We start from the raw sequence: 15,388 nt of genomic DNA, 5'->3' as shown, positions 1-15,388 counted from the left end.
TATGTGTACTCAAGCATTTTATTTGCATCAGGAAAAAATGTTCTGTGATGTACGTGCTGACTTATTTGTATTTCTGCTCTTTCCCTTATAGGTTTAGCCCTTATGAGTGGTATAACCCTCATCCATGCAACCCAGACTCAGATGTGGTGGAAAACAATTTCACGCTGCTCAATAGTTTCTGGTTTGGAGTTGGGGCTCTCATGCAGCAAGGTAGTTGCCTCAGCCTGTGTCTGCAGTTGCTCTATATGGAGCAGTGGCTCTCTGTACCCCACTGTCCCTGAGGGTTGTGTTTTTTATTTTTACTAAACCAATGGCAACAGAAGGAGACCTCTGGAGGTCTAGGAAGGAGTAAATATGCCTTTTTTTATTTATTTATTTTTTTTTTAAATCAACTCAGATAATGGGGAAAACGGACCAAAACCAAATCTATGAATAATAAACATGTATATAAAAGAAGGAGATTTATAGCCTTTATGCCACTTGAGTAAAATCAAATTAACTTTGGGAGCCACTGGACAAAACAATAGTGGGAAGTCCCTGAAGTTAAATAATCTCTGTAGAGCTCACTCAAGGACTTTTTTGATTTTTGGTATTTTGTAGTTTGCATCACCAATAGAAACAGTAAAGTAACATAATACATGATCATTGTATTTCTACTTTTGCATGAAAGTTCAATATAAGTTCAAAAAAAGTGTTTTTAAATAATTGCAAATACTAAATTCATAAGTTCAGCCAATCTACATTCACTTGCACCACCTGAACCTGGACTATTCACAAAACTTTTAATGATAGTTCTTCTTGCACTGGGAAACTGCTCACATTGCAGTAGAGACTGTTGCAGAAAAGGTAAACTGAGGGCATGGGAAAAAAAAGTGTTATTCCTCCAACAATTTTAATAACTTGGATATTTGGAAAGTGTGGTTAGTGTGACAGTTGACGAGTTTATTAAACTTCTGTTTTACAAAAACAATCACTTTAAAGCACAAAGGAACAAAATCACAGTTTAATAACAATTATAATAACATATTTTATGTAAATTCATTGTTATATATGTAATGCATTTATTGACTACAGTTGGTATTGTAAAGCACTTTGGTTAACTAAAGTTGTTTTAAATGTCCTAAATAAATATGATTTTAATCGAATTGAAAATATGGCTATGATCGATGTCCAATATTAAAACACTGAAATGTAATAATAAAAATAAACACTAAATAACATATTAGCTTACCACATTCCTCATCACATTCTTGTATTTATGTTTTCATATCTCCATTTTAAACTAAATTGAGCAATTTCTTTTTATGTTTTTTAACCCGCTCACCCTCTATCCCAACCCATGTTGAACTCTGTTTAATACCACTCAATAATATCACTACCAATGCGCAGTGTCCTCTTCTCTTGCCGTTGGCCTATCAGCACCTCAAGATCAGTGGGGTATGGAGTCAGGATGTGAGGTTACCTTGGGTACATGACTCTCTGGCTCACACAGCATTGTCCCGTTTCCACGCTGTTCTGAACAATCAATACTGCATGTTTGATTTGATATAATTGATTTATGCAAACACTTTGTTCCTGGATAGCCCTTTCTGGTGTCCTCTGAATTGAGTAAAGCAGTCCCTATGTCTGAAAAAAGATTGTTTTACTTGTTTGAAATGTCTGTCTTTATTGAAATTTTTAAAGTAATTGTATCTTGAAACCAATGTCACATCTATCTGGGCTGAAAACCTTAACTTCTAGAAAGAAATTGGCTGAAATATTTCAATATTTCAATGATGTGTTTGCATGTTTAAATAAAAAAAAATTGAAGATTAGAAACAAATCTGAAATTTTTTAGATGAACATGTTTTGCAGTGTACTATTCACTCCTGCCACCTTCCTCACCTCAGGTTCAGAGCTAATGCCCAAGGCTCTGTCAACTCGAATAGTGGGGGGCATCTGGTGGTTCTTCACCCTCATCATCATTTCCTCATATACAGCCAACTTGGCTGCCTTCCTTACCGTGGAGAGGATGGAGTCACCAATAGACTCTGCTGATGACCTGGCCAAACAAACTAAAATCCCATATGGGGTGGTGGAGGATGGTGCAACAATGACTTTCTTCAAGGTAGCAGAGTTGTTTTTGAATGAGTCTTCTTTATTCATTAATCAAAATTATGATCATCAAAATTTTAGTCCTGGAAGATTTAGTTGCATTCATTGTTACAGCAGGAGTAACTAATGATCCTTGAGAGGATAATAAGTCATAGGTAAGACACATGTATCTCTCCACAGTGCAGCCAAACAGATTTATAGATTTCAGCCAGCCATGATGGTTGCAGAGTTTTCAATACAACAGCTAGGAACAGTAACATTTCTGGATTGCCTAAGTATACATTAGAAGCTAGGCAAAATTTCCTGTGTCAACTACTAATGTTCCTTTAGCGTCGGCCTTTGGCCAGCAGGAAAAGACTTAGTTTATGTTATGTGTATGTGGGCAAAAGGGGCCCAAATCTGACCTGCAGTGTTAACATAACCTATAATTGGTGCAAAAGGGTGTCTTCATATGGATGACTATTAGACAATTACTTTTCTTCTTCCTATTTTATTTGTGTCCTCAGCAAATTTTATCTTCTTCTATCATCTTAACTGCTAGTTTAGTCGTTTTCCTTTTTCTTTATCCTTTTTTTAATTAAGGTTCTATTAAAAAAATGTCAAAGTATGGTATGCACTAGAGTAAGGATGATGTGACTGGTTTCCAAGGTTATCACTTAGATTTAGCAGTAATATTTATGATTTTGCAAAAAAAAAAAAAAAAATGTGGTGATGGCCAGAATAGTAAATTTGAGCTGTCAGTGCCACAGAAGAGTTGAACTACTGTAGCCCTTCATCTAACAGCTTGTTGAGGGTTCTCTGTTTTATCCAATATAAAACCTGCTTTTAAAACAAAGAAAAAGATATTTGTGTTTTCAGATGTATTTTCAGTTTATATCTGCAGTCAGTGCACATTATATCACATCTCCTGTGAGCGAGAATAAAAGCCTTCTCTTGTTTGGCTATTTTACTTTGGGAGCAACATCAATAGGAAATGTTTAGTGACAATGAATTAAACATAAATGTAGAATAGTAGACATGCATCGCTGTGGAGGTAATTGCATGATATAAATATATGGCATAGCTACTGTAGCTACTGCCAAGCATGAATGCAAAAAGCAGGGCCTGGTAAAAAATTCATGATTTGTAGCTCATAATAATCTTAACCTTTTATTTTATAAAGTAGGCAATAGTAGTACATATTTTTTATTTCTAAGTTTAAAAAACAAGGTCAGGGTCTGTGAGATGGTCTGATCTTTGATCACACCACCGGGAGAAATCCAAGTGGTTCCTTGATCTCATGGAGTGCCATGGAGAAATTATGTAACAGCCACTGACGTTACCAAATCCAGTTCCCAACAGTGGGTTGAGAATTATAACTTTCTATTTTATTTTTTCATAGGAACATTAATATTTTGTGTGTGTGTGTGTGTGTGTTTTGTTTTTGTTTTTTTAAGGAAAAACAACTTTCATAGTAAGTTTCACAACAGCAAATGTTTGAGTTGTTACTAAATGCCCAATGCTTGGGTTACTTACAGAAAACAAAAATCTCTACATATGACAAGATGTGGGAGTTCATGAACAGCAGAAGGCAATCTGTGATGGTCAAGAACGTGGAGGAGGGCATCCAACGCGTCTTGACCTCTGACTATGCTTTCCTAATGGAGTCCACCACCATAGAATTCGTCACCCAGCGCAACTGCAACCTCACACAGATTGGTGGCCTCATAGACTCCAAAGCCTATGGAGTGGGAACACCTATGGGTAAGTCATCTGAAATCACTCTGTATGTTGTGTTATTCAGCCACAGATACTATGTGATAGATAAGCTCCAACAACATAACAGTTGATCTTTATTGATGGGGTCATGGCTGTAAGGGTTTTTCAGCGTAGGGTGTTAAGGGTCCAGCTTAATGAAGAGCAAATGGCTAGAAAGGTTGAATTTATAGATAAGGTTAAAGTGTGCCTGCGGCTCACTGCTTTAGTTAGTGTGTTGTTTTTCTTTGTAACCATAATGATTTTCTCACAGAGTACCGAAATCAAAGCTGGGCTTTTTTTATGGTTTGTTTTATACTACTTTGGGGTCACATAAGGGAAGCCTGTGAGTGCAAGGCAGTGCAACACAGGAATCAGCTTGAAAGTTAGGGCAGTGTAATTCCTTTTGACTTACTTTAGACAGCCTGAGTTGATTCTGATCATTAAATCACTAGTAAAAAGCACTTCAGAGAGAATAAAGTGAGCACTTTCACCTGTTTTCTGCAGCTGTTTTGACCCCGCTCAAGTCAAAACCACCATTATATTTCTCGGATGACGCACAGAAGCTAAATCTATTAAAACATTTTATATTACCATAACAGCTTAATAAACATAATAGCTTAGCATGCAGCTTTAAGCCATAAGAAAGCACCTTTAAAGCATCCTGAGCACGTGGGTGGAGAGCCTTTAATGATTTAAAGACTGAAGTCACAGAGGTTAGCGTGGTCATGATGAGGCCATGGAGATCACTGCTACCAGCTGTAATTGTGGCATCTATCATCAGTGATATGAAGGCCATCAAAATATAGAGGATTAATTCTAGTCGTTCGCATCTGTACCCAGCTTCTGCTGATGAGTGCAGGGCAGTTATGAATCTGCAGGGATGCAATGATTGCGAAGGCTATAACAAAGCTGAGGTGTTGTTGTGAAATATAGTCCCACTGTGGCTCAGTGAGTCCAAAATTACTGCCAGTAGTGCCCTTGAAATGGACATATAGAACCTAAACCATTTTTTTCATCCATGTGGTGATACAAGTGAATGGCAAAATCTATATCCAATCACTTTCATTTAGTGATAAGCAGTTTAGAATTTAAATGCATAAAATTTAATAATTAAAATGTCCACTCAAAATCTATTACTGCCCACTAACACATTTCTGTCTCTAGTTTTCATATCCATTGCTCAATAGGCAAATTACAGCCAGCAGAATGTTCTTTTAGTGATAGAAAAGGTCTCAAAGTAGTTCATTACTTTATTGGCTTAGAGTGGCTTCTGTTTTCATGCCGGCAGTCATTGCGGAAGAAGAGGGATAAATTTGTATTTTCTGATGGTGGATTTGTTCTTGTTTTCTTCTCTTAAACTCCACAAAGCTCTTAGCCTTTCCATCAGTTGTTAGCATATAACATATGGTCTGCTGAATACCGTTCATCAGCTCATTCCCTATGGCTCCTGCAGCATTAAGCCAAACCAGGCCATGTGATAAGTCTTAACCTTAGTGGTTGTCGGCTTTCAAATGTCTTTTTCCAAAATTGTATTTCATCTACAGCCATTGACTTAAACTGTGAACACATTAATACTTGAGACCAGACAGTGTAAGAATGATGGATGTTCTTCGGTGTTGAATATCTGTCAGATACTTGTATATGCACAGTGTGTCAAGCACAGCATTTTTCCATTTGCCCAGGCCCCGCTCCTCATATCCTCCTCTCTAAGGACCAATCCTATTAGCATTTATCCAAGGCCCGCTTTGTTAGGCCATCATTAATCATTTGAAATATGAGGGGCGCCAGAATCAGGGGACTCTGATTCTTGATAGATCTCTCATCCTTAAATGAAGTGGGCATATGCTCCTCACATGCGCAGTCCTATTTGTATACAGGCGTATGCTTTGAGAGCCACGCATATATCTACTGCATGTGCGCAAATGTATGCAAGTGTAGGTTATCATCTCAGTGCACCCACAGGCACAACATGAGTATGCTCACAAAAACGTACTATTTATGAGGAAAAGAGAGAATGTGCTGCTACAAGCATCAGTGGCACCTTGTGTAATCTTCCATTTTGTAGCAATGTCCCCTTTGTCAGTGTAAATACTCAGAGGCTTGAAGATGAAAGGATGATGGATGGCAATGGATAAATGATAGATGAGACAGAGAGCGAATCAGAAGAAGGGGCTGACAGGCAATACTGTATGAGAGAAACAAAGTGATGCTACTCGTTACCTAAAATCATTTGCCAGAGAGTTTTAGCACAAATGTTCTCATGTTTCTTAAATAATCTCAATTTGGCTTGTGTTCTAAAATAATCATGTTTGTTTCACATCTTCTCAGTCACCTTTTCTAAACCGCAGAGCCAAGTGCCTGAAATAGAAATGCCCAAGCATTTTCTTTGTTATGGATGAGTTTGCAACCACATAAATACACTAACACGCCTTTAAAACAGCTAAAACATGACGCATGAGAGCTCACAGTAAGTGTTAATCAGTCCTTGCCTGGTTGAGGCAGAGTGTGCTTACTGTGCCTCGATCGGTCCATGTGTTGTGTCACACACACCGCAAAGGGGAAAGGAACACAACCCCACTCGGCTACTCTGCAAAGATTACTCTTGCTTTGATCCTGCCAGCACCCACTGAGCCTTAATGCCCTGTCACTAATTCTGGCGCTTTCCTACTTTCTGTGGATTTGGGTTCTTTTACTCGACATCAACATGCATAAAAGCACAGTGATAGGGAAACTCTATCTCCAGTACCCACATATAATCCCAAACACATATGCAACCCTGTAACATTCACCCCACTGGGCCCTTCTGTTTATAGGCACTATTTATGTTGTTTGAAAGCGGGTGCAAACGGCAGCTAATTCGTCAAAATCAACAGCAGCTCTGCTGCACAAAGCCAAGTCATTGTTGCCAACTCCCTATGCATTATAATTCACACACTGCAGAGAGGAGTGAGAATTTTGGAATCACTCTGTGAAAATAAGGATTAGCTGGTTTTGAAGAAGGACTTACAGAAACTCCCTCTAAGTAGCCAACAATAACATGACAGGTTATTTGATCACATGCTTGCCTCACGGTGTTTCATACACCCACCAACCCAACAATGCAAATACCACTCAATCCCTTTTTTATTTTCTATTGTGTTTTTGTTTGTTTTTTTTTTTTCATTTCTGGCCATTATCCACATTCAGCAGTCTCATGTTGTGTTTTTGTATCCGCAGGCTCTCCATACAGAGACAAGATCACAATAGCCATTCTGCAGCTGCAAGAGGAAGGGAAGCTGCACATGATGAAGGAGAAGTGGTGGAGAGGCAACGGCTGTCCCGAGGAGGAGAGTAAAGAGGCCAGCGCCTTGGGAGTACAAAACATCGGGGGGATCTTCATTGTGCTGGCTGCAGGACTGGTGCTGTCAGTGTTTGTAGCTGTTGGGGAGGTCCTTTACAAGTCTAAACAGAACGCCCAGCTGGAAAAGGTACAGCAGCATTAAAGTCAAATGCAGATTAGATCATATCAATAGAAACATAAACTGTGAAATAATTATGTTGAAGGTTGCATTTTCTACTATATATATATATATATATATATATATATATATATATATATATATAGTACATATGTATGCCATGCTTTGAAAAAAAAATCTTACATGTGCAAAAAAATAAAATATTTGGATTTTGTCAAATGCACTTCCAGTAACTCTGTCACTAATTGTGGCCACATGAGTATTAATGTTATCATCACATATAAAATGTCTTTCTGCGTGTAAATGTGTTGCATGCAGCGCACACACACTTTTTTCTCGGGTTCATACAAAGACTTTAAATGTATGTAGTGTTTTATCTGTGTTTTATTTTAGCACACATGATTCATCACCCAGTGTGGAGTACAAATTTTAGTACACTGTAATATTTGCAATGTATTTCCAGATAATTGTTAAAGTCCCTTTGATAGTGTATTTTAATTATTTACATCTAGAGAATTAGCGCAGCACAGCAGTGTGTTGCTTTATTGGAATAGTAATTAGTTCCCAGCTTTTTTTTTTTTTTTTTTTTAACAGACTGCATATATTTCAGAGCACATCTTTGCTATCATTAATCAAGAGCTCCAGGACTGGGTCACAATATTCAGATGATTTGCAAATGCCACTATTTCTAGGCTGCCAAGGTGCTAGTGATTTGCATACAGACAACAAGCCTTGTACTCCCTGCCAGAATCCTCCACCCTAACATCTCCAGCTTTTTACCCTCCCCCTCATTGTTGTCTCGCCGTTTCTCATTTCTCTTCCTCCTCTACTTCCTTAATCCCACTCCACTTCCTTAATCACTCCTCTTTCAGAGTGTAAGAAATATCTCATTCTTACGGCAGACAAATATATGTAAAAGTGGGGAAAAAACAAAAATAACTGCAACCTAAGCCATCTACAGATATCCATCTCACACACCCCCACATACTCACAAACAGAAACAGAAAAATAATAGCTTCATACTTAATGCTCTCCCTCCTCCTTTACATCTTCTCCCCTCCTACACCCTTTGAATTTAAATTAGCATAATCAGTACATGAATGTATGGGAATTGAACTTGGCAAAGTTGGTGCAAAGGCATATTGACATATTTGGGATTTTACACCACATACATAATGCAAGGACAACAGCAGCTCATATTACTCAAGTTGCATAACATTGATGTTACCAATATTTTTGGATTTAATCTGCTTATATGGATATTTTGTCCTCTAGGCACTATCATTATTTTTTTTTCTTTGGTTTTTTTTTCCACGTCTTTCTCTCAGGATTTAGTTCTTGGCAGGGTGTAAAAAGCTGTGAAATGGCATTCAGACCTCCGTATGACAGTGAAGCTGATAAAAAGAAATCTGGGACACAGACTTGTAAATGAATGTCTGCTTTTCCAAAGTATTGTTTGGGAATTAGACAAAAAAAGATCTGCTTGCACTGTTGATTTTTAATCTATAACAAACTATTCTCAATTGTACTTAATTTAGGTACTGGTTTGATTCAGAAAGTTTATGTCTGCTTCATCTGCATTTATTGTCAGTGTTGCCTTTTCAAACTTTAATTTATCAATGGTAATTGGACTATCAGACCATCCAATACACATTGCAATATTGATCAAGGAGTTTAAATAGTGAATGTCAGCTAATTATCTTGAACAGCTACTGAGGCTTTCAGAAAAGGCTTTGTATTATATGGCGTGGCACCAGAGGAGATTTCTAATGTCTCAGAAAATAATTTTTATGAGAGAGTAACTCAGTCTCTGTTGCTTCATTTGTGCCATCTTCTTAATGAATGTGTTAGTCCTCCGTCCCTGTAGTGTGTAAAATACATAAAATCACTGGACTACACAATAAATACTTAACTTTATAGATATAGCAAACAATACTGTCACTCTAGAGTAATATACATTGTATACACATATTTTACTTTACATGGAGAAAATACTAATAACATTAAGTTGACCATCAATTTCCCATAATTTCAAGAGAGACAAATAAAATTGCAAAATTATTAAACCAAAAAATGCAAAAAAAAAAAAGCAAAGAATGAAGCTTTTTCATTGCACAGCTTTAAATTTATCCACATAAAAAAAACGATTTTCTGACTCCACACAGTGTTAAAAAAAATATTTGCTTGTTTCATTCTGTGTCGGACTAAATATTAAAGTAGTATTATTTTTGAACAAGAAAAACCTAAAGAAATTAATCATATGTTTAGATACAACATCTCAGTATCTGAAACATTAACTACAGCATCAAACACATAGAAGTATGTGATGCACTGGTCTGGTAAGAGTTAAGCATGCAGAGAACTGACTGTGCAGAGACTCTGTTGCAAACTGCAACAGGAAAATGTTCATATCTATTTACTATCAACACCTCAACCAGCATTTTAACACATCTAAAACATAACTGAGGTGACCATCAGCCTTCAGGCATGCCACATTACATGCAAGACGGTGTGTGTGTCCCCACAGGTCATTTCACTGCACAAAGACATAAAAAATATGTTCAACAAACATTAAAATAAAATATAAAAAATGCAGTTACTCACAGTTCAGAGTCAAACGTAAAAACCACTAAATAAAAGACATCATAACAGTAACATTATGACAGAGTGTAAAACACATTGATGTGACAGAACGAGCTCAGACAAGGCAGCAGTGTGAGACCAAATATGAAAAAGAAAGTCTAGACAAAGATAAATTGCATGAACTTGCAGAATTACTTCAGAATAAACTCACCTGCATTACCATACCAGTTCACATTGCTCGATTTGTCCTTTTCATTATGGACATATTTCTTTTTTTTCTTTTCTTTTCTTTTCTTTTCTTTTCTTTTCTTTTCTTTTCTTTTCTTTTCCTCTTCAGCAGGGGACAACTGAACAAACTTAAATCAGAATCAGAGAGGACACAGTTATACCACAATTAATCAAGAAACCCAGTTAGAGTCCTAATAAAACACCTAATATTTTTTCTTCTAACCTCCCTTACTAGACCTCAGATGAAAGAGACACTAATTTTCTAAAGTTCCTCCTCATCCGGCTTGTATATGTTGTTTATTAAAGCTTGTGAATTTACCTGATGAGGATGTGAAACTGTTTTATGTCAAACTTAGTACTCTGTATTTGTGGTTTTTTGTTTTTATGTTTTGTTTTGTTTTTTGTTTGTTTGTTTGTTGTTGTTTTTTTTAAGCTAGCGATTGTCTAATTACTTGGAATTAAATAACAAATGAGGGACAGCTGATGGATAACTCGAAATACTGATAAATTATTCATGAGTACCTCCCTAATAATTCCTCTGAAGAACCAGTAAACGGCAACACCAAGTAATGAGACATAACATGTGGTTACTGATTTCAACATGACAGGGATGCATGTGACATATTGTAAACACAGCATCAACCTCAAATTATTATACTCATGAGGTAACGATGGTTACTAATGAAACACTGTCAAAAAGGATGAAATGAGAACTAATAAAAGTTCAATTATTTAACATTCATACTTGTCTGGTAATAACTAGTGTTGCTCCTCTCATAACAGAAAAAAAACCTTAGTGACTTAACAGATGATGATAAAGTAATAATCAAATATTATGTAACTACATGTTTACATGAAATTTGAAAACACTTTATTTTTTTTGTGTGTGTGTGTGTGTGTGTGTTAAATATAAGTGTATTAAGTAATGTACAGAGCTATAAAGCTGTTCAAGTTCACTCTTTTCCAAGACATTGCACCAATTTGCTACCTAATTTATAGGGTACGTTAATCTGTGAAACATGTCAGCTAATAAAAGTCTAAAACAAATGTTATAACACGCCAAGAAGACTGCTTTTGAGTAGCCTAAAATGCCTCATTTGTAGTCCAGACTTTCTTTCTAGATATATTGGCATTACCATGAAACGCATAAGCTTGATTGCCGGCCAGACTGAGCCTTTTGGCGTGGCTGGCTAAAAGGGACAGAAGTTAAATTGGAAAAATCAGAGGGTTTCAGAAAGAAGGTGAAAAGTGGCACTGCAACAATAAAAATTATGACAAGATTATTTATTTATCCAAATAAATTCATCAAAGCCTTCTCTAGTATACCCCAAAAAATTTAATTATGAGCCTGTTCATGAGCATGTGTGCTCTTTAATTAATAAAAAAAATAATCATTGCTACTTTTATGCTGTTCTCAAACATTGAAAAAAAGTTATAAGAATGAATGACTCACAGAAATTCATGAACTTATCATTACCTAATGATTTATTTATGTAAAATCCCCTACACAGTTGTTCCTTTTAATGCTGTGGCCACCTAGTGGTAAGAACAACACTGTGCCACCAAGAAGCACTGAATGAAATATAATGGAGACAAAGCTCAGTGCTGTAAACATGTACTTACATACAGTTTATGTGTGTTGCATCACATTAAGCTAATAACCAATGTCTCAGCAGTGTTGATCATAAACTTAAAGTTTGTGTTGTTTTGAGGAGTGTGGCATACAGAATGGCACCTGCTATCATTTTATTCTGTTTCCTTCCACAGCGATCCTTCTGCAGCGCCATGATGGACGAGTTACGTGTGTCTCTGAAGTGCCAACGCCGGCTCAAACAAAAGCCTCAGCCACCCGTCATCGTCAAGACAGAAGAGGTCATTAACATGCACACGTTCAACGACAGGAGACTCCCAGGAAAGGAAACCATGGCATGAACGCTTACCACGCCCAGAGCTTATCCCTTAATAAAAACCTTGGAGGGAAGAAAGGGGGGAGAGGGAAGAGGGGTCAAATCAATGCTGACTTAACTAAAGACTGAGGTTAGCAGTAAAAACAGGATTCCTTTTGAACCCATTTGCTTATGTAGACAGATGTTTCCTGTGGAAATATAGATACCTGAGCAGTGTCACCTCGCTATGACATTCACTTTTTGAAGGGAGCTGGAAGCAAAGGACTCTCTGCTTTGGGTTGATAAAGGTTGTACATTGAAAGCAGATCCAAGCAGGTTTGTGACAAAAAACATTTGTCTAGTCCACACCAGAAGTGGATTTAAACACACAAAATTTAAAAACACATATATACACACACTCATGCGTTCATTTTACACGCTTAACACCTGTGCAGAAGGGAAAACTCTGTTGTGACAGTAACACCAGTTGTAGTTTTTTATGTTGATGTCAATGCCCTTTTGTCTTACCTCTATGTGTGACCCAATCAGACCCTCCCTTCAGTGACTTGAGTTTCTTTCCAAGAATTTGAACAAAAACTAATCTTACACGACAAAGGGAACAGTAGTCAGTGCCATATGATTTATTATGAACTGATGTATAAAAGTGATATTTAGTTTGCAATCATCTATGCTGACCTTGTCAAATACTCATCATTTTCTTCTGTAATGCCTTTCTCGTGCCAAAGTTCTGCCATTGTAAAGAACTTTCTATCATGTCTATTATGTTCAAAGCCTCTACAAGCAATGTATACTGTCAAAGTCTTTAATCACATCTGTCTGCAGTTTTCAATCTGTATCAGCCATTGTTTAAAATGCAGGATTTCTACAAAAGTGTTTGTTTTTGTACAAGAACAAGAAGTTTTGTAGTACTTTGTATCATTGTAGCCCCTGCTGTAGACAAAATATGTAGCAGATACCAACTCAGCCCCTCAAACTCTGACAACGGGCTTCAGGCTCTGCTGTGTAGGGTTCATCTGTCTTATTAATCGCAGATTCAGTTTTTTGTCTGCCAGTCTCATGGGGCCAGCTGTACATACTGTCTGGGGACAATATAGTGGATTTTGGTGGGTGAGAGTAATGGAATTGCAAATGAAGTGGTGCTCAAAACAAGAAAAGCAGTGACTCATTCTGGGAAAAGCAACTGTTGTCCTGTCAGCAAAGTCTTACTGACAAGTGTGGGTAACTAACGGTAGCTCTGATGAGTCACCATGAGAGACATAGTAAAACATGCAAATGTTGCATGTGTGGAATATAAATATAAATTTAGTTATGTAGCACTGTCATACAGCAATGAGATCTTTTTTACTAGCCTCGAGTCCTAAAAGCCATATTTTTCAACTGGTAGAAACAATCATAGTGTTGGTGAAAACATGTTTGAATATTGGAGAGTAAAAAGTTAAAAAAATAATTATTTATAACAATAATTGACCAAATTAAATACATCATATAAAAGGCAAAGTTGACAAAAAGATTTTTAGAGAAAACCCTTTATTTTAAGAGTAATATTATGACACTTTTTTTCTCAGATACAAACATAAATATGTATTTCTGCTCTTTTTAGCTGACATCTGCTCCTAGCTATAAACCATTAAACTGACCTGACTGATGTATTGATCTATAAATAATAGCATCAGTGCAGTAACGGTTTAGTTAAAGCCATATTTCAATACAAACCAAACTGTTAATTATTTTCACAAATTTATATCAGCATGTATGATATAACAATGCATATTCCTCCCACACTAGAAGAAGGGGGAAAATCCATTTAGCATTGTTGATTTGTTGAAACAAGGCTAAATATTCTAATTGGATAGGTGGATTTTTTCACTTAGTTAAAAAAATATTGCTATTGGGACTCAGCAACAAACTAAAATTACCTCAAAGGCAAACCTTAATGATTGGCAGCCTATGAATGTATGAAACGGTGCAGCTGCAGTACATCTGATGTTAGAATAATTAGGAGCTGTAAGCTGTTTGCATTTGAAACCAAGTGTTGCACCTTTGCTCAAAAGCCAGGGTATGATTCCTTCACGTTGCCTGTGTTGGGCTTGATCAACGTCAATAGTTGGTGGGCTGAGCAAATCATTTATCCGCTAATTGTCTCCAGATGTGTATTCTCTTCACATAATCACATTTGTTTCCACACCTCCTGTCTTTTGACTTTGTTCCATGTTGTTAAATGACAAGCATACTTGGTAGGTGGCTGCACCAATTGCCCCTGTCTTAACCCATGTAATCATTTGAAGTGTAATTCCTGGGTCTTAAAAGACAACTATTCATAGGTGGATGTTGGTGGCGGCACATCCGTTGTACATTGATGGATCTGTTCAACAACTAAACGAAAATCGAGGGGGAAGACGACATCCTTTAACCTGTTCTACCAGTGTTGCTTGTCATTTTCCGTATAGCTAAATTAAATGGTGCAAGCTAAAGTGACGGAATACCTGGAATCATTCATCATATATGAATCCAAAGGCTTGGTTGTTAAAAACAATTGTGAGCTCATTGAGTTTGACATTGATGCAAGGTTTTACAAAAAAAAGAAAAGAAAAAAAAAAGAAAAAACATGTCATTAAAAATGTCATGATTGTAGATTTGCCTCATACTTTTCATACAGCTTTTTCATATTTTTGTGACACATCAGCAGACAATAGAATATGTTTTAAGTAAAGCTGTTGCTATCGTGCATAATGATGAGCATTATATCTTGTAATATTAAAAAAATGTCAAAACTCTTCTAATTTATTAAAGCCCTAAAGACTTTATTTATATCATTTAAATAAGTACATTAGGTTACCCTAAACTATTTTAAATATTTGTGGAACTTCCTCACAGATTGATAGTACGTTTATGCAACTGTCCACTTCGCTGTATATTTTCCTCTGATTTCACAGCTGTTGTTTTGTCATATGTTATGGTGAGATCCATAGAAATCCAGGTGACTTCACAAGACTCCCCATCCTGAGAAATAGCCCAAGAATGTTCCCCATATCTGACTTTTCATGACTCATTGTTTCAACACAGTCAGTTCTTGGTTTCAGCAAGGTTCTCTTGGAGTTACGATGCAAACTATCTCTGCAGCCTGAGCTCTGTCGCCACAACCCAAACAGCCACCGTGTTTACCCTCCATCTTGACAGGGAAGGTCAAAGCATGCGTCAGTGCATACAGCAGGGACCGTTTAGTCTGTCACACTTATTTCCATCCTATTAAGTCCTTTTCCTCCGTTTCCTAAGTGGTCGTTGGAAAGGTATCCTTGGATAACATCTTGTTCATTTGCCAATTAATGGTGGAGATTGCGTTGTGGACAGAATATTGCTTTCTGAATGTGACTTTGGTTTGTC

At 36.9% G+C, this 15,388-nt stretch overlaps 1 protein-coding gene across 2 annotated transcripts in view; it reads left to right on the top strand.

Moving 5' to 3' along the window:
* LOC121634167 (glutamate receptor ionotropic, kainate 2-like) overlaps positions 1-14,781 on the top strand; it is a 66,911-nt gene extending 52,130 nt beyond the window's left edge. For both annotated transcript variants that reach the window (XM_041976671.1, XM_041976670.1), the window contains exons 12-16: positions 92-210; positions 1,890-2,107; positions 3,612-3,837; positions 7,048-7,298; positions 11,868-14,781. In XM_041976671.1, the coding sequence (XP_041832605.1) occupies positions 92-210; positions 1,890-2,107; positions 3,612-3,837; positions 7,048-7,298; positions 11,868-12,032 (979 nt within the window). In that variant the 3' untranslated portion in view covers positions 12,033-14,781. The remainder of the gene's footprint in view (positions 1-91; positions 211-1,889; positions 2,108-3,611; positions 3,838-7,047; positions 7,299-11,867) is intronic.
* Positions 14,782-15,388: the final 607 nt, after the last annotated feature.

Source organism: Melanotaenia boesemani, chromosome 22 (genome assembly GCF_017639745.1).
Source record: "Melanotaenia boesemani isolate fMelBoe1 chromosome 22, fMelBoe1.pri, whole genome shotgun sequence".
Lineage (NCBI taxonomy): Eukaryota > Metazoa > Chordata > Actinopteri > Atheriniformes > Melanotaeniidae > Melanotaenia > Melanotaenia boesemani.
This window is presented reverse-complemented; position numbering and strand designations above follow the sequence as displayed.